Genomic DNA, 27,116 nt, shown 5'->3' with positions numbered 1-27,116 from the left:
TGCAGTACTTGAAATGAATCTTAATTTTTTTCCTTTATTTGAGAGATTTTTAGATAAATCTTAATTGATTTGAACTAATTAGGATTAAAACTAAGCTTATCCTAGTTAAACAATAACGTAAGTGATTTTAAGCCTATCTATATGCACTAAATGGGGCCTCCCTTAGCTCAGTCGGTAAAGGCGCAGCTACAAAGCAAGACCATGCTGGAGGTGGCTGGGTTCAATTCCCGGTCCGGTCTAGGAATTTTTTGGGTTGGAAATTTCTCGACTTCCCTGGGCATAGAAGTATGATTGGACTTGCCACACAATTATACCAATGCAAAAGTGGTACAGGCATCGAAAGCTCTCAATTAATAACTGTGGAAGTGCGGTAACCAACACTAGTAGAACACTAAGTTGAGAGCACGCAATAAGCTAATATGCGATATGCAATAAGCTTGAAATGCGAAGAAGAAGATATACACTAAATTGAAAAGTTACCTAATTAAAAGCTAATTAAAACATTGTATTTAGCTGTTCTACGAAAGTACGTAATCAACTTTGTAAGCCCTTGCCGAACCTCAGTAGTATGAGGACCTGGAAAGAAACTATCAAATATAGTTTTTTTTTTTCCTTTATTTAACGTCGGTCTCTGTTCCGCAATCTAGTGCCAATCACCGACGGACATCGATTGCCATCCATGGACGGCAATCAAATGTGCAAGGAAGGCAGCTTCCACGCCTGCGTAGGATATCGCACCCATTCACAATTCAACACACATGGACCGGGACCAACAGCTTTACTTCCCTTCCGAAGGAAGACGTGATCAGAGATTTTTATGCCTCAGAAAAATCTCACCTACCTCGGCTGGGATTGAACCCAGACCCACTGGGGTGAGAAAGCAGTCCCGCTTACCACTACACCACTGGCGCCGGCATCAAATAAAGTTATTGTAAAATTAAAATTGTGCATCAAACATCAATGTTACTTACTCCATTGTTCTACTTGATAATCGATCAAATGATTATCAAACTGAAATTGGTTATGGTTTTTAGAATTTATTTTGGATCACACCGTTAAGGGGGATTTCCGGTTCAATTGACCTAAACTTTGGATTTTTTTCCAGGGAACTGGTAAGAGTTAGAGACCTGAGTTTTTTGTCAAATCTTTATTCATTCTTGCTCTACAGCTGGGAATTTTTTCAAGTCCAAAAATCCAAAATGGCGTCCAATATGGCGGCTGCCCGGCGGGTACTTCCCAAAACTGCGAGCAGCCTAGAGGTCGCAAATCGTCACCTAGAAAGAAAATCGGCTCAGTTTCTTGAAGAGTAGGGTAGAGAACTACTTCGGCCTAATCGCCCATTTTGGGCCTATCGATCAGAAAACTTCAAATAAATCCATGATTTCAGAGTTAACAAGTCAATTATGCGTTTAGTACGATACTTTAGTTAATAAGCTTCCGAACGAAGTCAATGAGAACGCGTGATATGAAGGTTTGCACCCATGATTCCCAAAAACAAAAGAAGCCCTCCGACAGATTAAATTTTTATCTTCATCCGATAGGCCGAAGTGAATTCGTTGGTGTTTCAATGGCGTTGCAATGCGTTAGGCCGAGTTTAGAATCCGTAGGCCGAGTTTGGCGTCAAGAAGCAGTGTTAGACTTTTGACAATATCTCAACGATTGGTTTCTCTTTATCAAATCTTACGGTACGTACGGAAAGGTAAATACATTTGGAAGCCATCAGTAATAATAACATTCCGTTTGGTGCTAAACTGCACTAGATTAAGAAAGACTAAGTGCGGGTTGTGCTTAATAGGCCGGAAATGGGGTAGTTAACCCTATAGTTCAGAGAATGGAATGAACTAGAATCTTTGAAAAATCTCAAAATTTGACAAAATGGCGGGCATTTGAAAAAAGTCATTTACCTAGTTACCGCCATTTTGCCAAATTTTGAGATTTTTCAAAGATTCTAGTTCATTCCATTCTCTGAACTATACTCTTCAAGAAACTGAGCCGATTTTCTTTCTAGGTGACGATTTGCTACCTCTAGGCTGCTCGCAGTTTTGGGAAGTACCCGCCGGGCAGCCGCCATATTGGACGCCATTTTGGATTTTTGGACTTGAAAAAATTCCCAGTTGTAGAACAAGAATGAATAAAGATTTGACAAAAAACTCAGGTCTCTAACTCTTACCAGTTCCCTGGAAAAAAAAATCCAAAGTTTAGGTCAATTGAACCGGAAATCCCCCTTAAGTAAACATCTGCTGAGTACGGTCAATAGTCAATACGAAACTAACAATTTTAAATTGGCTCATTACTTGACTAGCTCATTGCCCGCAAGTACATCTATGAGCGTACCCAATTCCCGTACTGGAATCTGTCAAAGTTTTTGTTTATTTTCATTCGCATTCCTATGTTTCCAGAGATGCTTCAATTAGCTTGCGACCGAAGTTTTGGTACTTCATGAGCCAACATATTGAGTAGACCTGTTCATTTTAAACGAAATGTTCGGAATGTAACGGGTCAACCGTGATTACTGTTCGTCATGTTAATTTGAACTTCTGTGCAAATTTTCAGCAAAATCGGTGATGAGGTGCTTCAAGTTAATTTTATGTTTTTAAGGTAATTTACGGCTTACAATATTTGTATCTCGAGACTGAAACAACGAAAGCTGCTGTAACAACTTTCATAGCAAAGTTTAATGTGTTATGTATCAACTTTGTAACCAAAGGTTGTCTATTCGAAGTGATTTTATTGATGTTTGACTTAGTTTCATGCTCGAAGATATCTTAAAAAGTGAAGAATTTTAAAGTATTTGTTCTACGAATTTTCCACCCATATGATATAAAATGTATAGTCTACGGCATAATGTTCCTCATATTGTTCTAGAAGTTTCGTTCAAACATAGTTTTCGTGTATATTTCATAGATTGAGAAATAAAAATCAGATAAGAGGCCGTTTAGCTATAATTCACAAGACAACAGAGCCAATAAAAGTCAATTAGATTGACCGAAAATAGTTGCATTGCTTTTCAATGACGACCGATGACTGTTTCATTGATATATGATTTTTTCATAAATATGAATCCTCAGTAGACGTGTTTTTTTTTTTTTTTTATCAAAGGCAAGTGTCACTCGAGCCATTCAAATGTTCGTTATTTTATAAATTGCTGTTATGGTTCGAGTGACACTTGCCTTTGATAAAAAAAAACACGTCTACTGAGGATTCATATTTATGAAAAAATCATATATCAATGAAACAGTCATCGGTCGTCATTGAAAAGCAATGCAACTATGTTCTGTCAATCTAATTGACTTTTATTGGTTCTGTTGTCTTGTGAATTTTAGCTAAAACGGCCTCTTTTCTGATTTTTATCTCTCAATCTATGAAATATACACGAAAACTATGTTGGAACGAAACTTCTAGAACAATATGAGGAACATTATGCCGTACACTACACATTTTTATATCATATGGGTGGAAAATTCGTAGAACAAATACTTTAAAATTCTTCACATTTTAAGATATCTTCGAGCATGAAACTAAGTCAAAATTCAATAAAATCACTTCGAATAGTCAACCTTTGGCCACAAAGTTGGTAGATAACACATTAAGCTTTGCTATGAAAGCTGTTACAGCAGCTTTCGTTGTTTCAGTCTCGAGATACAAATATTATAAGCCGTAAATTACCTTGAAAACATAAAATTAACTAGAAGCACCTCTAAATCAACACCGATTTTGCTGAAAATTTGCACAAAAGTTCAAATTAACATGACGAACAGTAATCACGGTTGACCCGTTACATTCCGAACATTTTGTTTAAAATGAACAGGTCTAATATTGAGTATATTTCTTCGGCATCCCTGGTCTTCGAGTTTTTTTTTATGGTACGGTGATGACCATTTCCACCAATTTACCCTACCCATATAGTGGCCCAACTCCACTTAGACGCATTTCCGCAGCACCAACGTTAGATCATTATCTGGCAACTCCGGTAGCGCACATTGCCCCCACAAGCGACATCCGTATCTCCACTGCCTTTCAATTAGCATAATGGAAAATTAATTGCTCCGGACCAGTGTTGGCAAAATCAGAAATCAATTGATATTTTTTCCGCTCTCATGGGCTCGCAATATCACGCGTGATATTGGAACAAAATATCATACTTGATATTGATTTTACAAGCTCCTTTGATATTGCGAGACTATTCACAACGTGCTAAATTCACACGGAGAAAAAATACTACCCAAAATTTGAGTTCTTTTTACTTAATATTGACTTCAGCCTCTCACTTGCACTCGTTATTGTTGTCAAAAAAGGAACAAGAGATTCGACCCAACGATATAGTTCAGCCCAATAAGTTACTTTTGAGTAAAATGCATATTCTCAAATTTACGTGAATTAAACTTAATTTTGGGTAGAATATACTTAAGAGTAGGTATTTTTTTTGCTGGTGTTAAATGGAAACTACTATATGCGATTTACTCAAATTTGGGTTATTGGGCTGAACCCAGGAATTGAGGGAAAAGTACTTAATTTTGGGTATTTTTTCATCTCCGTGCAAGCTGAGGGTTGACTCGACACAAAAATGATTCCATTGCACATCGTTTTCTTAGAACGAGAAAGCATAGTTTGCTATCTCTTTTTAATCTTCACCGATGGCAGACGTGGAGAGACTGCTGCCAGCCGTTATGGAAGTTTCGGTTGCATTCTGGTGTAAAGCGAAAATCATTAAACTCAATCTCAGTCCGCATCGTGCTCTCTTGCCGTGCGGATCTATTTGCTTTTTGCTTAAGGAAGTGTTACTACTACCTAAAGCTACAACAAATTTAAACAGCACTTTTCAGTGCTCAACCTGTAAAAATTTTCTACCTTGTTCAACTCCTCTTATTCCTCTTCGATCCTTGTTTGGGCCCTACCCGAGGTAATCCTTCTTGGATATCGATTTGGAAAATTCCTCTTCGATCCTTCAGATTCTTATAGTAATCTGCTTGGAAGTCGATTTGGATAAAAATTTACTGCCGCCATGGCGCCTAAACGCAAAAGAAAGGGGCAAACCCTTGATCCCCCTTCTGATGAAATTAATTTGAGTAATCAATTTGATTTGCTCACGGATGATGAGAATGATCCATCATCCAAGAAAAATTCTAGTAAACTTTCCCGGCTTAATGCCAAGAAGGAAAAGATTCCCCCTATTGTGATAACCACTTCCGATTTCCATGCTCTTCGCATGGAACTTTTGAATTTCGTGAAAGTTAAGTTTTCACTACAAATTGGACGTCGGGGTGAATGTCGTGTATTGGCTGAAACCTTGGACGGATTTAAATGTCTTCTCAAGTATCTTACTGAGAAGAAGCACAAATTTTTTACTTACGACACCAAAACTGAACGTGTGTTCAAGGTTGTCATGAAAGGACTGCCCAGTGGTGAATCCCTGGATCAGATCAAAGATGAACTGGCAAAATTACTTGGAGTTGTGCCACTCCAAGTAATCAAAATGAAAATGAAATCCCGTCCTGGCGATTCGCGCAACGGGATTTCTAATGATTTTTATTTAGTTCACTTCAAGTCTAGTGAACTAAACAACCTTAAGGCCTTAGAAAAAGCTAGCCTTATGCTCCATGTCCGAGTGAAGTGGGAACACTTCAGGAAGACTGGAGGAAATTTCCAAAACCTCACTCAGTGCCGTAAGTGCCAGGGATGGGGTCACGGAACAAAAAATTGCTACATGCCAGCTAAATGCATGAATTGTGGTGATTCCTCTCACGCAAAGGACGACTGTCCTGTGAAGGAAGATCCTAAGAAATTTAAATGTTCAAATTGTGGTGAAAACCACAAATCCAATTTTTGGGAATGTAAGACTCGCAAAGCGATCCTACAATCTCGTTCTAACCGACAGGTAGGAAACGCTCCACGTTTCCGACCAGGTACAAATTCCTCTGCTGTTAACAACGGTCAGCGAGGAACAAATTCTACATTCGTACCCGTAGGTACAAATATCACCCCTGCTTCAAATGTTTCATCTGTACCTACTCCCCTCGCTGCTAACAATGTTCAGCGAGTTATTGGAGCTACCTATGCTGCTATTGCAGCGGGTAGAAATCAAAATACTAACCAACGTTCTAACGGAAATTTTGACAATTTTGACTTAGGAAGCATTACTGCCCCTAAAATGGAATTTTTACAGAATTCATTAATTGACATGATTTCTGATATGCTTAAATCTAACTCCATGTTTGATGCTATTCAAACTGGAGTAAAATTTGCTAATAATATTGTCATGACTTTAAAATTCAGTAATGGATTTTAAAGCATTAAACATTTTAAATTGGAATGCTCGATCTCTTAAAGATAATGAAGACGAGCTATTTAATTTTTTGAGAGTTCATAACGTGCATATTGCCGTTATAACTGAAACGTTCCTTAAACCTGACCATAAGGTTAAGAAGGACGCAAATTACTTGATTTATAGAAATGATCGTCTTGATGGACCCTGTGGTGGCGTTGCCATCATTATTCATAGACGAATCAAACATAAAATTCTTTCTTCATTTGAAACCAAAGTTTTTGAAACTTTGGGAGTTTCTGTTGAAACAAAATTTGGACAACTTACGTTTATAGCTGCCTATTTGCCATTCCAATGCGTAGGCCAGAAAAAGAATTTTCTCAAGGGTGACCTCCAGAAACTTACCCGTCATAGATCTAAATTCTTCATTATTGGTGATTTTAATGCAAAACACCGCTCATGGAATAATGCTCAAAGCAATTCCAATGGTAATATTCTGTTTGATGATTGTTCTGCAGGTTATTACACTATTCAATATCCAAACAGCTCAACATGCTTTTCTTCTGCAAGAAATCCCTCAACTATTGATTTGGTCTTAACTGATTCATGTCATCTTTGTAGCCAATTGGTTACCCATGCTGACTTCGGTTCTGATCACCTTCCAGTAACTTTTGAAATATCCCAAGAAATAATTTTTATTCCCAACAGTTCTATTTTCAATTACCATAGAGCTGATTGGGAGCAATATCGAACATTTATGGATAATAACTTCGATCCAAACATTCCTTTGCAAACCAAAGATGAAATTAATTATGCTCTTGAATCTCTGACTACTTCTATAGTTGAAGCAAGAGTTGCCTCAGTACCAAAATGCGAGGTTAAATTCGATTCAATTATAATAGACGATGATCTTCAGCTCTTGATCCGTCTTAAAAATGTCCGTAGGAGACAATTTCAAAGAACACGCGATCCTGCCATGAAAGGTATCTGGCGGGATTTGCAAAAACAAATTAAAAAGCGATTCTCTGCCCTGAGGAACAAAACTTTTGAAAATAATGTTTCTAAATTAGACCCGAGTTCCAAACCCTTTTGGAAACTCACAAAATTTTGAAAAAACCTCAAAAGCCAATTCCAGCGCTTAAAGAAGGTGGTAAAATTTTGATCACAAATTTGGAAAAAGCTCAGAAACTTGCTAAGCAATTCGAGAGTTCCCATAATTTCAGTTTGGGTCTTACTAGTCCTATTGAGAATCAGGTTGCTCGGGATTTTCGGAATATTTTCTCTCGGGAAAATATTTTTGATGATTCCTGGGGGACTGATTTGAACGAAGTAAGGTCTATAACTAAAAAGTTTCAAAATATGAAAGCTCCAGGTGATGATGGAATTTTCTATATCCTCATCAAAAAACTCCCAGAGAGTACCTTGTCTTTCTTGGTAAAATTATTTAACAGATGTTTACATATCAGGCATACTTTCCTGATAAATGGAAAAATGCAAAAGTTGTTCCAATTTTGAAGCCGGATAAAAATCCAGCTGAAACTTCTAGCTACCGTCCAATAAGTTTGCTTTCTTCAATAAGTAAACTTTTTGAAAAAATAATTTTGAAGAGAATGATGCTTCACATCAATACGAACTCAATTTTTGCAGATGAGCAGTTTGGATTTCGCCATGGGCATTCAACTACTCATCAACTCTTGAGAGTTACCAATTTAATTCGTTCAAACAAATCTGAAGGCCACTCAACTGGAGTTGCTCTTCTAGACATAGAAAAAGCATTCGACAGTGTTTGGCATGAAGGTTTGATTGCTAAATTGAAAAAGTTTAATTTTCCACTTTACATTATGAAATTAGTTCAAAATTATTTAACTGACAGAACTCTGCAGGTAAATTATCAAAATTCCAAATCTAATCGACTACCTGTTAGAGCAGGAGTTCCTCAGGGTAGCATTCTTGGGCCTATATTGTATAACATTTTCACTTCGGACCTCCCTGATTTGCCTCAGGGTTGCCACAAATCTTTGTTCGCTGATGACACAGGCATTTCCGCTAAAGGAAGAAGTCTTCGTGTTATTTGCAGCAGACTTCAGAAAAGTTTAGATATTTTCTCTTCTTATTTACAAAAATGGAAGATTTCTCCCAACGCTTCCAAAACTCAACTTATAATATTTCCACATAAGCCTAGAGCTTCGTTTTTGAAACCTAGTAGTAGTCACATAGTCACTATGAACGGAGTTCCAATTTCCTGGTCAAACCAAGTGAAATATCTTGGATTAATACTTGACCATAAATTATCTTTTAAAGATCACATTGAGGGCATTCAAGCCAAATGTAACAAATATATAAAATGTTTGTATCCTCTTATAAACAGGAAATCCAAACTTTGCCTGACGAATAAACTTCTAATATTTAAACAAGTTTTTAGACCGGCCATGCTTTACGCTGTGCCAATATGGTCTAGTTGTTGCACTACCAGGAAAAAAGCACTTCAAAGGATTCAGAACAAAATTCTGAAAATGATTTTGAAGTTGCCTCCCTGGTTCAGTACTACCGAAGTACATAGAATTTCGAATGTTGAGACTTTAGCACAAATGTCCAACAAAATAATTAATAATTTCCGGCAAAAATCGTTACAATCCTCAATTGCAACGATTAATTCCCTTTATACTTAGATAAGATTTAGTTTTAGTTATTTAGTTTTAAGCTATCAATTGTTATACTGACATGCAGGTTTAAAAAACCTGTTTAAAATACTGAATTGCCAAGACAGGAACAATGTAAAAACACTTAGATATATATCATAACAATTAAGGCTGGTAAGTTACTGTAGTAACTGGAGCACCTAGGTTAAAAATGAAATGTAATTTATTTTGAATTTGGAACAAATAAAGAGTAAAAAAAAAAAAAAAAAAAAAAAAAAAAAAAAAAAAAAAAAAAAAAAAAAAAATTAAACTCAATCTCACCAAGTTTTGGTGATATTTGCAGTTGATGAGTTTTGTTAGCTTGATATTCCGAGCTGCGCTATCACAGCTTGCAAAATCAACCGCTGTTGTTTGCTTGTTGATTTTTGTCTACGAAAATAAAGCGTGATCTTGGGCGTTGGTGAGATTTGATTTTTTGATATTTTCCCAACACTGCTCCGGATTATGCATCAGGGCATAATGCATACCTGTTTCAGATTTGAACTTGATGAAGATCGCCTTCTCCTCCGCTATCCGATACGTGCCATCCATGTCAGCGGGATTCGAATCCAGTGATTTCACTAAATTGGCAACCTTGTCCATGGTGGGCTTCGAACTTCGATTTGAATAGGCAAAACAAAGGGTACACTTTGTTTCAACCATTGTCAAAAGTTTTGCTTCCAACGACGACGCCAAAAGGCGTTGACCGAGCTACAGGCAATGAACAAAGCCAACGTTGGAATTGCAACTGAATACAACTAGAAACTATCAATTGATGTTGTTTAACGAATAATCCTAGCAATATTGGTAACTTTCTTGTTATAACGCCCATAACATTGAGCAGCGTAGTCCAGAAGGTTTACTGGATCATTCCATGGCAGACGAGTCAATGTGAATAATAAGCCAAATTTGCCTAAAAGCTTCCTTTCCAGCCCCAGGAATTTGAATAATACTAAGGAATAATTCTTAAACTTTGATAGAATAAAACATAACATAACTGTCTACTTTTCAGCAAAAAAGAATATCGCAAATAGCATTGTTGATTGCATTTAACACTGAACTGTAATAAAAATGCAAAAAGTGCGATAAAAGTGTATGTTTCCGTCAAATTGTTTTGGTGTCCTCGGAGCACTAAGCATCATAAGAAAAAAAAAGTGCATCGAAGACACCAAGACGATTAGAATAAAACTAGCACTTTTATCACACTTTTTAATAAGCGAAAATGCGTTTATTTGTCCTGTTTGGTATTAAATGCGCAATACTATAATCAACAAATAAAATTGGACCGACAGAATGCGAGCTCCATATTAGAAGTTAAGTTAATTATCTTGACTGCCCAAGGTTGATTCATCTCAGAAAAATGTACCATTGCATGTAACCAATCAAATTGAGGTCAACAGCTCGCACTAGCCGAAAGTAGCACAGGCAATCAAAACAAACGGACTTCAAGTGTACGAATGTAACCACGCCGCGCCATAATAATCGACTAAGAAATTGGGGTTAATGTTATCGAAACCAGAAGGTGTAAAATTCACCCCCCAAGAACGTCTCAAGCCAAGCTAGCACCAAGCAAAACGTCGGCTTTGGCCGGTTAATTTAGGTATTTGGGCCACCGACGGACGACGTTCGTTCGTGAAATCTTAACAGATAGACGCTCAAATTAACCTTCTCTCCACCACACACTCGGCACACAATTAGCACAACTAGAACAGCGCCCTCACCCTGTAAGCCCGGTGAAGAAGTAGCATAATCTTTATGCTGACCTTGTGTTGGAATTTTATTCTTCTGCAGGTTGACACGTATCGAGCCGCCGCCGCCGCCACCACCACCGATTCCTCCACCACCGCAGCTGGCCACGTTGGACGTGCTGGTTGCTCTCTTGACACCTCCACCAATAATAGGAACGCCGCCACCACCACCAACGCGAGAACCATTTTCAACACCCCCCGGAGCACCTCCAGGCCCGTTGTTTGCAGATATCCTTGACGGCCGATGGGTGGTGGTAATTTTGGTGAATGCAAACGGCGCTAAATTATCCAGTATCAGCGTGTCCATCATCCGGGCCATATGCTGAAAGCTGGACGTGGAAGGTTGTGAGCTGAAAAATAAAAGAAGAACATTTTTGAAATAATAGCCCATTAGCGTTTGGTAGAAATTTGAATACGTTAGAACTAAGGACACACATTATGCTAACTAGGGGGGATCTTCTGGAATTCCCTGGCCATTCCCTCTGGGTCGTATGGTTTTTACGGTAGAGTGCACTAATTGTGCTGTGTCAGGGTATCATATAACTCTATGATAAATTTATTCGATTTTTTCGTATCATTTTAAGCATAATCTATTCAAATTGCAAGATGAAATGTTTAAGTAAGGGAAATGTTGGCCTATGGATCTAATATTTGGCCCATCGCTAAAAATCTGCTATTTATCAATTTTATATAGATCAACGCGTCATTGAGACGGTACTAATGGCTATTTTTGGTCGCTCTTGAAAATTTAGTCAATTGCTGAATTTACGTATGGGCCCAAATTAGTGGCCCAACCATTTCCCCTACGACATTTCATACTGCTTTACCCTTCGTTCTGATTTGAAAAAAATAAATCAAATGCTGCTTTATCTTCCCCAATTTTCTGAACGGGTTGACCAAACCGGAACAACACAAGCATAACTTCCTCAAATAGTGAATAAAATAGAAACAGGAAGAAGCAGTTTCCAAACTTATTAAACGTACAAGAATTTCAAGCCCCTTTACCTTGACACTAATTATGATTTGCCAACTGTGCCACTTTACTTGTCATGTAGGGTACCCGTCGTCTTTCACTTACTGTTGTTTTCCATGTCATTAAACAGCTCTGACTGGAACCGTGGTATTAAGTTTCGCACGAAATCCTCTGTGGAACCAGTGAAGCTTTTGGAAATGAGTGGAACACGGGTGGAGTGAAATAATGCTCTCGTCGTCGTCGTTTGCTGGTAAAATACACCCTAAAGAATTTGGTCCTTCTACTGTTCATTGGTACATATCATGCACCACAATGGATCGATACCCGACTATAAATCAAACTTTGCGCACGGGATTCCCAACAGTCAACAACTGAGGAGCAACAAGTGGTTGCAGTATAGTGCAACGTGAATCGAATCCTGGGTTACGTGCGTACAGGAGCCCCCTGAATAGCGCGGTGCGTGGTGCCATCCACCCACCGTAATTTCTCAGTTGTCTTCCTAGTTAGCTAGTTTTCTGTAGGTGACAAGTTTATAGTTAACCCTAATCACATACAACATTGGATCGTGATCAGCCAAGAAATTGTGGTGGGTGGACGAAACCGCCGACCGTGCTATTCGATGGATTCCTGTATATACATACATAGTTATGTGTGTCAAATGGCTCATAACCGGAAGTATTTCATGGGGTAGCGACCTTGCCGCACGTGCCGCACTACGTTTGTTGTGACTAACATATTGCAATGCATTTTGCATCCGCATGCGGGCTTAGGGTGACAGAATAGAGAACGTATTTTTAGATTTTACGTTAAAATACAACGTGACCGTAAAGAAAAGTTTCCTGCACTGAGACTAATTGCTGTATTTTAAAGGATATTTTAAATATAAAATCGAATTTGTGTATTTTTCGATTCATAACAGCGCTACCAGAAGCTGGCCTCAGTTCGGTAACTGATTGTTCGATTATGATGAGCCAGAGTGTCTTGCGTTTTTGGAAAGAATAGATGCTGTGATCGCGATCAAACGTGCAATGTTTGGGCATGGCAGTTTGTGTTGATTGAGGTGGATGACCGAAAGAGATGATGAAAGTGATACATACTAAGGAGCATTTTCAAGTGCTTAATGAACAGTTTTCTCTATTTTACGGAGCGTAGTTTAAATAGTTACGGGGCATTTTAAGATTTTTAAGGAGCAAAACGATCTATTTTAAGCAGATTTTTTTTTACTTATAGGGTGTCCCAGAATGTCTAGGCACGATTTAAAAAAAAACGATAACATAACACTGTTTACAGCAAATTCGATTTTTAATTGGTATTTATGTTTTCTATAGTATTCACTTACAGTTAAACGTAGAAAATCCTAGATCCGATCAGTTGTAAGCCAAGGAGCGGATTTTTGATCTCACGCTACTCATTAGCTTCAACACAGATGCCTTTCCAACAATTTTGGATACTTTTTCCCAGTCTTTCGCAAACTTTGTAACGAAATCCACTGCCTTCACATGTTTCCACAAATGTGCTTTGGTCAGGGCCCAAAAAGTTTTGATTGGCCTGGCCTGGGGACAGTTTGGCGGATTCATCTCCTTGGGTACGAATTGGACCTTGTTGGCTTTATACCAGGCTACCTTGTCCTTGGAGTAATTAACCGACCCCAAACCCGGCCAAAACAGTACTGAGGCGTCGTGTTTGCGGATAATGGGTAACAGACGCTTGTTTAAACACTCACGCACTTAAACATCGGTTGTCATTGTCTCCGTTGTCACAAACTTTTTGGAGAGCATACCACTCTCAAAAATGGCTTGCCAAACCATAACCTTTTTACCGAACATTTCGGCCATCACGAACGGTGTAGTACTGATCACCAGGAAGAGTTTTGTAATCTGCTTCTTATATGCCTTTAGGCCCATTCTTGCCTTGGCCCGCTGGACGTTACTCTTCGAGAATCCCACATTTTTAGCCACGTCTCGAACCGAAGCACTTTTCTTGCGAGTGAAAGCTTGCACGATTTTCCGGTTCAGATTTTGGTCAACAGGGCTCGGTTTACGTCCAAAAAAATCCAAAACAAGTTGGATGGAAGAGAGGCATGGAAAATTTTCAGCCGTCAATTTTTCCTCCGTTTTTTCTCGACTTTTGTGAAGTTGTAATTAGATTTCGCTTTTGCTCTCGGTCCAGAAATTTGTAGCATCGCGAGTGATAGTTTTTAACTTCAGTTTATTTATGCGTTGTATGATTTTATGAGCGGTCGCTTCGTGTTCGCGTCAAGGAGATGCAAGTTGCCACTTCCACTTGGAGCAATCGACTTTATTAGACCAGAAGATTGATCCCCGTAATGCGGGTCTATGATCGGAACTACTACACCAAACGTGACAGAGCTTTTGCAAAAAAATCACTAGGACTGATTTGGTGAGATTGTTCCTTTTTCTACTTTTATCTATTTAAACTTAATTTCTATGAATCCGTAGGATTGGAATCATTTGATTCGGATGAGACTTTTAACTTTTATTTGTTTACATTATATTTCAATATTCTTAGTATTATTATTATATTAACTTCACAAAATAAGGTCCCAATATTTAAATTGAGGCGCTCGGCTAGCTTGGTGGCTACCGCTTTTGCTTACTGGCCTCCCGTTAAGTAGATGCTACATCAACAATATCCTTTCTTTCCCCAGTAACGGAGAAGATGGGCATGGCCGGAAATGGTAATTGTCATGCTTTTCTTGTTCTGAACTTTGATTGGAGAACTATTCACTCCCAAATAGTTTTCCTTAAGCAATCAGAATATGAACGTTAAAGTTGATACATGACAATTACCAGTATGCAATCTACGAAATACTCCGTTACAAACGCAACGCAACGCAACGCAGGGCTCGGTTTACGTCCAGATTTTTGCTTGTCCTGGAAAGTTGCTTCATCACCATACTTCCGAATCGCGTTTCGAATGGCTCCGATTCCGATGTAAAGAACCGACACTTGCAATACACGAAAGCGATAATCAGCTATTTAAACGTCATCAGAAACAAGCAAGGGTGTTCCAAAGTCGTGCTTAGACATTCTGGGACACCTTATATTAAGGAATATCGTCATTGTTTAATGATCCATTTCACTTTTTACCTGATGAAAGTGCCCGTCACGCAGATTTTTTTATCAGTACCGACTCGTAGTGATGCCACATTTTTCATCTAAATTTAAGTTTCCATAAATATTTATTCAATTTTCTGCTTAAGCCATCTGTATACATCTGTAGATATTTTCCCAAAATCTGTATAAATCTGTATATTTTAATACAGATTTCAGAATATAAAATTGTCTAAAAATCTGTACCATCACACAGTAATATTTGTATGTGGCAGCACTGGAGTGAAAAGAATAGATTTCGCGATCACGGAGTGTTGTAAGAGCCGTCGATCAGTTCAAACGCAATTTGATCCATGCATTGAACGCGATAATTTAATTTATTTAGTTTATGCGATACGTTTAGTTTCCACGTTAAATTTGTTGATGCCATGATCATGATCGATCATGTAGTGTTTTAGATTGGATAATTTAATTAAATTACCGGTAGTGGTGATGAAAGTGCCAACTACGCAGGATGAAATGTGTCATTCTTCTTCTTCTTCTTTATCGCATTTCAAGCTTATTGCATATCGCATATTGCCTTATTGCTCCAGTTATTAATCAACTTTCTTTCGATGCCTGGTACCATTTTTGCATTAGTATAATTGTGTGGCAAGTATGCCCAAGGAAGTCGAGAAATTTTACAACCCGAAAAATTCCTAGACCGGACCGGGAATCGAACCCAGCCACCTCCAACACGGTCTTGCTTTGTAGCTGCGCCTTTACCAATTGAGATAAGGGAGACCCCAGGTTATAACTTGGAAGGAATAAATCAGCTCTAACTCGGGATTTATTGCGTTTTAAAAAAAAAAAAAAACATTCAAATGGTTTTCTGATGAAATCACGAAATTTCGTTGCCATGCATCCTGCTGGGAGAATTTGTCGGCAAAAACGAACTTAAATTTGCCAGAGACATGTCTTGGTCTCGTGGCCAATATATTATTAATTTTTCGTTTGGTCGATTTCATCGTTTTCGCGACAGGAGGGCATTCATTCGGAATGGATTCTTTACTGTCGTTTTCCTACTAATGTTTAAATTAGCTTGACAGTCATCGTCGTTGACGCCACTGTAGATATTGAACGATAATAACAACAACAATCAACAACTCAATTGGAATAGGATTGTTTTATATGCATAAAAACAATAACGATCTCGATGGCCTAGTGGCAATCGTTTTTATTTGCTGCACAGATGATCATGGGTTCAACTCCCAGCTCATTCATTCTAAAGAGTTGTTAGTGTTGGAATGCAAACAAGCGATCTTATCAAATACCATGGTGAATCTCGATCTGCTACCTTTCGGCTAAAATTAATTCCCTTCCCATAATAGATGTGAAGAATGGAGATCCAGAGGTGTTTCGGGTCGCTACTGTCATGTGACATAAAAGTGACGCAACTGGAACGTACTCACCAAATCAATACATCCGGGAGCACATTCCCGATGCTTATTTTTCTCTCGCATGCCCGTCGTCGTCGAACGGCAAAAAAAAGGAACTCGGTGAGCAATTTTGTGGTACGGAATTTTCACTGAACATAAGCCGCGAACTTACGAATTTCACCACTCCCAACCGCGAAACACGTTCAGAAGCACTTTTGGTACACTTTCGATCAATTTCTTTCGAAAACACAAAAAAAAGTCGATCTTTTGTGTTTCGATTTAAGATCGCCCATTGCTAGTCCAGAATCCCACATCCACATTAAAATAAAAGCCAATTAAAACTAGCCTAGCCAATTCCCGATGCTCTAAATTGTAATGGATTAGTCTGACATAAGAGGTAAAATACCAACAAAATGTTCCCACAAAAATGCAAATACAATACCACAAGTTATCATTTTGGTATTCAAATATCAATTTTTGTTATTTGCAAAGTATTTTGCATGCAATTTTTTGATAGTATTATCTGGTATTTTTGTATCAGGTCAGATTAAAGTATTAATATGCTAGTTTCTCCTGCTCGGGGTTCGAAGGGTTTAGACCGAAAAACTGCAGAGTACACACTTGGAAATGATTACCGACGTTGGTAATTTTAACCGAACTTTCAACAGCTGAACTGCTCGGTAAAAATGTAGGAAAACTGCATCATTAGCAAGACTCGATTATTTAATCAAGGCTGACAATGTTTTGAAACTAACATTTAGTGCAAGAGCTTTCAAAATGAGGGTCAAAGTTTTACCGAACGTTCAGCTGTTGAAAATTCGGTAACAAATAACGAAAGTTGGTGATAATTTCGAAGTATGTACCTAAGTGTACCTTCCTTTATCCCACCCATAGCTGCAGTGAAACGGACGCAATTTGGGAATTTTGGGATTGATTGATTGGTTATGGTGGGTGATAATAAGAATTATTAGTGCTCTGATCTGGTGTGCACGGATTGAATTATTGATTCGGACATGCATTAGGATGTGTGCTGTTGAGGAATTTCTTGGGGAATCCATCTCCATTTTTGGGAAATCCACACATCCAAATCCAGTAGTACACTGTCCCACAGGATCTAGGTGAAAATTTACGGTTTTATTTCAATATACAAAAATAGATTAAATAAACAATAATTACATGACACATGCGCTGCGCAGACATGCATGCTATGGTGTGCACTATTGTATTTTTGGCATTATGTGCGCAGTGACCAACCTCTTGGTTTATAACTAACTCCCATCATAAGTTAGAGGTTCACTAGCTGTATCTGCAGTCAACTAGATTTAAAAACTCCATCAATCATCGTTAGCAGAGTATATAATAATCCTCAGCCTGTCGATTCTAATCTCTGCTCTGTAGAGCTCCACCACAATACATGCACACACAAACGAACCCACATTTCTTACTATACCAACATTCAATCACTACTAGTTATTTCCTATATTCTGACAGGAACCAACTATGCTATCTCCAACATAGAACATGAGCCGTGATCCATATGCGGCAATTCCTTTGTCAATAGGACAGTGCCCTACTCTATAAACAATACATTCTGACTACATACACGACCGGTAAGCGACTCGACATTCGATGTAATGTTTGTTTAATTTCTGGTATTCACTCATGTAGATGTGTACTTGAATGCCAGAGTCCATCGGCCTCGGGACAACGACCTGAGCATTGTTGTCCACCTCGTCTACAAGGGAATTGAGTGCCGGAGACTTTTTTTTCATTATTGTCCGCGTGTTCCGCCGTGAATCAATTATTTAGCATAAAGGAATGCCTTCCGATTGAGCTGAATAAGGGTAAGGGAAGCAGTAATAAATACAAGTGACAATCAAATGTAGGGCAAGGAGCTGTTTTATGTTGCACAATGAGACATAAAATTGAAACCTAAATGGAAAACGACAAATTTCCAGTCAAGCAAACTTCCGATTCTGTAGTTGCTTCCTTCCCGGCTGCGCTTATAATTGGGAACAAGCCGTTTGTCGAAGTAAAGAAAACAGCATACTTCTAAGCAGCCCATGGTCAATGGAGTAATCAAAATGGTCGTTAGCTGGTCCTATTTTTAGGTGCGTATTGCTGAAGTGGCCCAACAAAATTAAATGCTAATGAACGCGAAAGGAATTTTGGTGATGCGTGTGGTAGGTAAATAAGCTGTCGTGGAAGAAAACGAGACTTCATCGATGACGTCAGATTTGGAAGCATTAGGACTGACTATTGATTTTCGGTGAAGCAATAAATCATATTCTATTATGGGAACGAATGTATCAAAATAAAACAGTGTTATCAGTATGTTTGCATTTTCCTTTGGACCAGCAATGATGTTTCTCGTTTGTTCAGTTAAAAGGCAAAAAACAGGTAAGTATACTAATCATTCAATTTCTTGAAGAAATGGGATCGAAATTTAATGGAAGCTCATTTTACAATCAAACAGAATCAAGCAGTGCGCAGCGAGGTAATAAATCTTAGAATCTAACAGGAAAAAAAAGTTTCATTATAAAATAGTAATTTGATTGTCTAGTTTTGAGAAATCGCTGGTAGAAAGCCACGCTAAATCTGCTTGACGATGTGGTCCATTTTAAATGACCACGGTGTCTCTGAAGGAAAACATTATCATACCAAAATCAGTATTGTTGAAACACCCACCAAACAAAAGCTTGCACATTTCGAAAAAGCAGTGTAAATTTCTGTTCAATATGCTGCACATAAATGGAGCGTCACATATCATATGAGGGGGTTAGAAGAAAAGGGGTGTAAGTGACTTTGATCGATTCTCTTCATCGACTTTCTCTTTCGTTAAAAATTCAGCTACAAACACATTCCTTGATTCGTGTGCCATTCGAGATGCTAGATGAGAACCTCCTTTATCAAACTATTTGGCAGAAATAGCGCAAAATCTGTTTATAAAGCTGTGACTATCAAAAGAGAAAGTCGATCAAGAGAATCGATCAAAGTCACTTACACCCCTTTCCATCTAACCCCCTCATATAAGTTTACATTATATGTAAATCGTATAAAGTTCACTCTACATACTTGTATTGCGCCAAGTTTTTTCTCAGTGTACCTCAGTGTGCCGCAGCTGTACCGGCAGTGCAAAGAAGTCATTGAACTGACTTTTGATTGCTTGTGAATAATGCCTTGTTTGGCGAACCGGTATTTTAACAGCTCTTGTTTTTGTTTTGGTTTTCAATGTTTTCAAAAACGACACGGACTACAGTTGGGACTACACACTGGACGCATCCGTCTCCAAGGATGCCTGCAACGGACGAGCTCCGTTGCTACACGATCGGCGGAAGGCCGACCCCGCACAACGAACGTCAATCATAAGTCAACCAACACTTCTGGGAGCCGGCGGAGGAAACGGATTAGCACCGAATTTTTCACCGCCCGAGTATCATCCGTCGGAAAACTGGATACCAACACCGGCCGGAACACACGTCAGACTGATGAAGGACGCACCGCTGATCCAAAACGGAACAGCCAATTTTCCAAGCAGAACTACTTGCCAGAGTACACCCTGCCGGACAATTCGATCACCTTCAAGGTCTACAGCGCCTCCAAGAACAATCGCTTCCCAGGTCAGCAAAAATCATTCTCCACTGCTTCAATACCCCACCCGTATGCCGTCCGAGGATCTGCTGCTGACTGCATTCACCACCAAGGACTGCCTGGCGGTGAACGCCATCATGAAGTGCAACCACAGCGCGATCGATCACAAATGCACAAAACTCCCGTTCATTATTAGGATGTTAGTTAGAAGTGCAAAAAGGCAGGAGAGTAAAAATAATTTGTTGAACTATTTGAGATTTTGCCAAGACGGTCCTCCAACATAATATGAAGGACGATGGAATGGTTGGTGAAGCAGCCATGGATGTATTGGAGCAGTTCGAATGGTCGGATGGTATAGTTTTTGTTTGGTTGTTGACTTTCCAATGAAAACTCAAACCGCTTGTCATGACCGGCCCAAGATTTCCAGCGTCGGCCACGGATTAGCGATGCAGCTCCCACGGTTGCGGCTGCTTCCAATGCTGCTGCTGCTGCTGCTGGTCCGTCTCCTCTAAAATTCGTTAAAAAAAATGACGGACCAGCAGCAGCATTGGAAGCAGCCGCAGCCGTGGGAGCTGCATCGCTAGTTCATGTAGCCATGGCCAGAAACCTCTGTTAGCTGTTCTTCGTCTGGGAGGAAATGTGGATGCGACTTCCGTCACGGGTGTAACGATTTTGAGAATCCATGGAGAGACTTGGTGGAGATTCACGGTTGTTTTGAAAATAATTTGACTAGGAGTGGCAACATCAATAACAAATTTTGACACATGCACAATGTGCAGGTGCAGAAAAAGTTCAGTGTTGCCAGTAACTTTAAAGATCATAAAAATTGTAACCATGGGTGCCAAACAATGCCAATGCCTGCATCCGGGTGTGCCCAAGTTTGATTTTGGCACACTGTGTAGAGTGACCAACCCCTGACAAAAGCCCAAATTAGAAAACAAAATTGCATACAAGTTGCTCGTTTGCGTGAAATGAAAAACAAGCGTATGTGAATTAATGTTTACATCACAATTAAAGTTCAGAATGTAGCTAACCCCTATCATACCGAAATGTCCTAGAATGTTTTTGTTTCGTATTTTTTAGTGTAAATCTCGTCCTAAAAACAATTTTTAAGCCCATTTCAGTTCAACAAATTTTTGAAACTAGTCTCAAATGAAAGAGGACATAAAAAATATTAATTTTAATTGTGATGTAAACAATCATTCAAGTAAAGTTGTATTTCATTTCACTCAAACTAGCAACTTTCAAGCAATGTGATTCACAAAGATGGGCTTTTGAATACAATATTTGCAACATTTCATGAAATGACACAGGACATTACATGATTTGTAATGTAAACTAACATGATACGTGTTGGTCAATTTATGTGCATTATATTGAACAGAAATTTACAATACTTTTTTCGAACTGTGAGGGTTTTAGCGATACTGATTTTTTATATTAATGATATTCTGGCAGAATCACACTTAGAAATAACTAATTTAACTCGTCGCGGAAACTATCTTTGACATAAAGGATGAGACGTAATCAACGTGTAATGTAAAATTATTTGCTCCAAGACTGAAAAGTTCGTTGCTTGACGAAAAGTACATTTGATTGAACAGAAGTACACGTCTGCTATGACTCAATTTTATGCCACAATTGACACTCGTCTATCCGGAGAACTTCGAGATTAGAGCGTAATTTCTTTTGTAAACAAACACGTCATTTGCCGATTTCTCACGAATTAAAGCTCAATCTCAAAAACTAACAACACAAACAGGTAGATGAATGGGTCCTCTATCATTTCGTATAGTTTATTTGCGAGAGTGTCCTTTAATTCTTGAGAAATCGGCGATTGACGTGTTTGTTTACAAAAGCAATTACGCCCTAATTTCGAAGTTCTCCGGATATGTCAGTCTCAGAGCAACTAAATTTGCATGATTTTTTTTCCAAGGTGTGTAGTTATTACTAACGTACACACACACACTTAACAATAATGAAAATTACATTTGACTTAATCTGTTGGAGACGATAAAAAATGGAGCATGTAATTAAATTGCACATTTAATATTACAGCTATTGGTATGTAACTGCTTCATACTTGTAAATTTACAAGCTTGTCATGTAAGTTTACATGCAAGTCATGTTAAGGGGCTGTTCATAAACTACGTAGACAGTTTAGGAGGGGAGAGAGGTTGGCAAACATCCACGACCAGGCATGGAAAATCATTTGTATTCATTTCGTGCATTCATTTACATTCATTTGCCCCTAACTTTTCTCATCAACAGCATTTTGCAAAAAAAAAAGCTTTTGTAGTTTTTGTTATTAGCTACAACTTTTGCGAACAACTCAAATCCGTATCTCTTATGCATGACGAACCAGAGCGAATACAAGCCACTACTGTTTTCCAGTGAATGTATTTTACATTCACTGAAAAACAGTAATAAGTTCTGCCCGCTCTAATTCGTGATGCATAAGAGATACAGATTTGAGTTACAGGCAAATAACAAAACCTACAAAAGTTCCATACATTATTTTGCGGAATGCTGTTGATGAAAAAAGTTAGAGGCAAATGAATGTAAATGAATACATGAAATGAATGTAAATAATTTTGCATGCCTGTCGACGACCCATACAATTTTTTTTTTTTTTTTGTATGGACAATTGTCTACGCGGCAATAGGGGGGGGGGCAGTTTACAACTGGGACTAGATTTCATAAACAAAAACTGTTAATCAAATCACTTTCGAGAACTAGTGAAAATAAATCACACGGCCAATTGACCACTTTGTCAAGCAGTTTTGGCGTGACTTACTACCAGCGATTTCACAAAACTGTACCAACTAATTTCTATTTTTTATGAAACGCACAAATGTTGGCTAGTTTTCTCGTGGTTCTAGAAGGAAGAATCGAGTGGTAGTAAACGTCATTTTAACTGCTCGAATGAAGTGGTTAATCATACCAACTCAGTGACTGAGAATAATTGCCTCAGAGAATTTTATTTCCATACGAAATCTACTCAGATCTGAAAAAAAATTGCAGTTACTCATAAGCTATGAGTAACTGCAGTTTTTCTTCCAAATCTGAGTAGATTTCGTATGGAAAGAAAATTGTCTGAGTCAATTATTATCAGTCACTGAGTTGGTATGATTGGCCGTGCACAATTTTAATTCAACCCTTTCCACAAAAAATCACGCGTCTCCATGAAAAAAGAATACTGTGTGGAGCTACCTGAACCAGTCACGTAGTCAAAGACCTCATGATGTTACTGCCGGTGTCAATTTGAGCGTCGTCTTCAGCGCGCGTTATTTCCCCCCAATCAAGCATAAATTGCTTATGCCAATGCTTCAAAACATGCGAACCCCTCCTGGTCAATTGTGTAGCGTCATCAGACCCACTCACATGCAACAAAGCCACGGTGGAGCTCACTCTCACCAACAACAGTTGAACTCCTATAAAATATCCAATCGTCCAGCGAAATCCCCGGGGTCATCAAACTCGAACCACACTCGATGTATGGTTGTAGGATACAATATTGGGGAACGTTTTTGCTGCTACGGTTAGCAGTCAGTGGCACTTAGTTGGAAACAATTCGCTAGCGTGCCTCCGGTCATTATGTGAGTTTGGAGTTTGTCCGGTCCGGAGCTCGAGCATATACATACCAAAGCATACAACTTTTGCTGCCATCATAGAACATTTTTCACTCCTTGCCACCCAGGAATTTCCTTTCGAGTTGCATGAACTTTGGTAGATGTTTCTTTTTATTTACGAGAAAAATTTCACTTGCAATTTTCCAAATAGTCAAATATGAAGTTGAAACAGTTTTAGAAAGAGTTTGTTTGACAACATCAATCTACGGTTAAGGTGAAATAAACATTTGTAAATACTTCACACTTTTAAGTGGATAGCCCCTGGGACTAAAAAACTTTCCACTATTTCTTCAGCCACACGATAGAAGAACGACCACTGCTGTAATTGGTATCGATTTGAATATAAAGCAGTTTGAGCCGCTAGAATAGACGAATGCTATATATCTTACCGGCCAAGGCAAAACAATTCGTGTTTAGGACGGAATCGGAAAATTCCCTTACCATTCATGTAGGTTCCAGAGAGAATGATATGGCGTGTGTCGTATTGACTCGATACTGTGGATCGGAACGGCCACTTCGTATTCCACGTGGACATCAGATCGCTCCAGAGTCGGATGTGAGTTGGACACATTTCGAGACATTTTGTACGAACTGTTCGAACTGTTGCTGTAATGTTCAATCAAATTGCTACCGGTAGTCCCTCCGGAATGTTCGTACTGCTGGTTGTAGCAGCCGTAACTGTTCATGTCACTACTACGCGAAGCGTATTGGAGCATTGGTTATCACGTATGAGAGTAACTCAGATCTTCCGGTTAAACAACACTTCACACATTTTTGTTTCCAAAAACTATCATCCACATAGTGACTCACAAAAAATCCATTTCAGACCCACCGCGAGGGACGACCACTTAAGCGAAGGCACAACTTTCAACGACCGCGAGCAAACTTAAACTGACCGACCGTTGTGACACTCACCAGCGACACCGTGGTCGAAGGAAAAAAAACTATACCCAGCGCAGACCACCCTTCTCCGTCAGTCTAGGAAGAACAAATTCTCATCCCACAAAAAATCAAAACGGGGGATCCCCTCATCGTAGATGAATTGACCACTACCGTCAACTGGTCGTTCTGTGTTGGCCCCAGTCAGCAGTGCGGTCACACCACGCAAATATAGACGCTTGTACTACTACTAGCTAAGGGTGCTTGTACCGAGTATTCAGGGAGGTAGTTTTTCTATTTACCACCCCCTTCAAGAGGTTGACCAATTTTATATAAAACGATGACCCCCATCGTTGCTCGCTAGTAGCACCTTGCACGCACTCTTCGAAACCCTTCCACTTCCACAACTACACCGAGTTTCGTTATAGGACTCAAACACTCCACTAAGATCGAACCCAGATTAGAATGGGAAAAACATGCAAGGAAATCTTTTTTTCTCCGCGTCACCGAACTACCCTTTGGAGCGAGTAAAAGAAAATCGAAAGTAAGTCAAGACATCTCCGGCTCCGTGGGGATAGAGAAGGGTGTTGTGAGCAGCCAATATGTGTGACTTGAATTGTTTTGCACGCTGTCTTTCCATTGTGGCAAGGCACAGGCACGGATAGGGGAAAACTCACAGCAAAAGCAAAAGTAGAATCCTTCTGCTACACCTAGGTGCTACCCTGTCCCGCTAACCGGGTTAATCGAAACAAATTTTTGGAAATCTTACAAATTGTGGGTTTGCGACATTCGCACGTTTCGTAGAGCAGTTATTCACTTCGAAGTAACGATTTGTTTTGCAGACATAGTTCAATTCAGACTACTGGGTCATTGCTAACACACAAAAGTGTAACAGTAAAAAACAATGATTACACGCCAGCAAGTGCCTGTTTGGTTTCTTAAACTGCTAAATCCATCATTCCTGAGGAATTGTTTTATTCAGATTCGATTTTTCCTTACTCCTTCTTGCATGAGGATGTCAAATAAGGTTATAATCAGGGTTGTTAATCGATAACCGTCGATAACGTCAGCGTTAACGTCTGGGGATTTGACGGTTATCGATTAACAACCCTGGTTATAATTGACATCAAACTGCGTGGTCGTTTACGTCACATTGTTGTCACACACAAATTTTTGAGAGCTATTCTTATGTTTTCACAATCTACTTTTATTGGACCACATGAAAATGATTAAAGCTTGGTCCAGTTAGAATCTGGACGAGGGATTTATTTTATAGTAACATCCCTAGTGATCGGTTCTGGAAGTTTTGACAGCACTTTGTTTTCAATGTTTATACAGCCCTGGAAGTTTCATCAGCATTCGTGCCGATTTTAAAAATTTATGACAGATGGAAGACGAGAGAGGCAAGTTTATTTTGCACAAATTTATCGAAAATCCATCGAGGTAAGCTTAAAAAAATTGCGGAACCGTTTCGCTAGGGAGTTTAAGTTCGATTTCGCTGATGTATGCTCCAGGAAGACGATGAATTGCAGTTGTGGCACCAAACACCCAGGTTTTCGCCACAAAGAAGACGATGGACTCGAAGGTGTGCAAGCAATAGTGCCTCGAAAAAAGGCGTTCTACCGTTTATTAAGAGCATGAGTATGAATTGAGCATGATTAACCGCCCGCTGTTGCTACTCCATTATTCCAAACTTTGTAATAAGCAATACGTCAGAATTCAGGTTAATTAAGGAATGGGTTGGAATGTGTTTATTTATTTATTTATTTATTTATTTCTTTCGTCAACCTACGTAGACTAGTACATGTTCGAATATAGTATTGTTTTCATAAATTTATTTATTTATTTATTTGTAGATAAATCAAGCTGAACACTGCATTAGGCCCTAAGTAACTTTGGAAAAGAGGTTAAAAGTATAATTTTGTCATTAATAAAAATTAAGCAGTCAGTTTTCCTATTTTTTATGAGTTGAGCCTTATGGAGTAAAATATTGTGTTAGTTTATGCCGAGACATTGTAAAGTCAATGGTTTCGCAGTATTGATTATAAGAGGCCATCATTTGCATAATTTGTGCGATGATGTTTTATGGCAAATAAACGTTGTTGACGTGAAACTCGCTTTGTTGGATGCCGAAAAATCACCTGCTCTTCCACGAGAAATCACTGGAATGTTGGATAGAAGAGTTGGGTTTGGCAAACGGAAGGCTGAATAAATGTGATGGATTCAAGTTAAGAAAGAAAGCGCCTAACGGATCTTGAATTTGAAAGAGCCTGAGATTAAATTCATGATGTTCTGCTCAGTAAGCTCTAAGGCCACCAAACCCCTCATATCACATCACACTACCTATTATTGAGTTGTTGTTGTAACTATTCAAACCAGGAACCGACGACGACAAGTTTCCCAAAACACGATGAGCAAGCAATTTAACTAGTAAGCTACTTAATTTGATGGACCTGGGTTTGATCCCACGATTTGCTGCTTTGTAAGCAAAAACGGCTGTCAAAGGTAGTCAAGCCCATCATATCACAACACACAACTTATGATCGAGCTGGGGGGAACCCAAATTTATAAATCATGTTTACTATAACTTATTTTCTGGACCTTCAATTAAAAGTGGTAATAAAGTGGTCTTCATCAAAATGTGCATGGGATTCATGGGTCGTGCTAGCACGGACCAAATTTTCGCGATTCGCAGGTTATACAGAAATGCCGCGAATACAACGTGCCCATATGTGCGGTATACAGTCATGAGCTTAAGAAAGTGTGAAATGAGCTATATTAATGATTCGGTAGAAATGTATACGGAACTAAAGTCGACGTACACTCTATGTCGATTTGATCAAAGTAGGCTTTGCTTCATG

The 27,116-nt window shown here is 38.9% G+C and overlaps 1 protein-coding gene across 3 annotated transcripts in view; it reads right to left on the bottom strand.

Moving 5' to 3' along the window:
- kat-60L1 (katanin p60-like 1) overlaps positions 1-27,116 on the bottom strand; it is a 51,078-nt gene that overhangs the window by 8,837 nt on the left and 15,125 nt on the right. Inside the window, exons 1-2 of one of the 3 annotated variants that reach the window (XM_065222101.1) lie at positions 23,818-24,158; positions 10,662-11,038 (exon numbers count right to left, since the gene is read on the bottom strand). In XM_065222101.1, coding sequence (XP_065078173.1) covers positions 10,662-11,038; positions 23,818-24,092 — 652 coding nt within the window. In that variant the 5' untranslated portion in view covers positions 24,093-24,158. Of the gene's footprint in view, positions 1-10,661; positions 11,039-23,817; positions 24,159-27,116 lie in introns of those variants that run through there. The other 2 variants (XM_065222102.1, XM_065222103.1) reach the window with 2 other exon arrangements.

Source organism: Ochlerotatus camptorhynchus, unplaced genomic scaffold, assembly GCF_037179485.1.
Source record: "Ochlerotatus camptorhynchus isolate MF236.1 unplaced genomic scaffold, CSIRO-AGI_Acam_v1.1 ptg000157l, whole genome shotgun sequence".
Classification (NCBI taxonomy): Eukaryota; Metazoa; Arthropoda; class Insecta; order Diptera; family Culicidae; genus Ochlerotatus; species Ochlerotatus camptorhynchus.
Note: the sequence above shows the minus strand (reverse complement) of the source record. Positions and strands in the feature narration are given on the sequence as shown.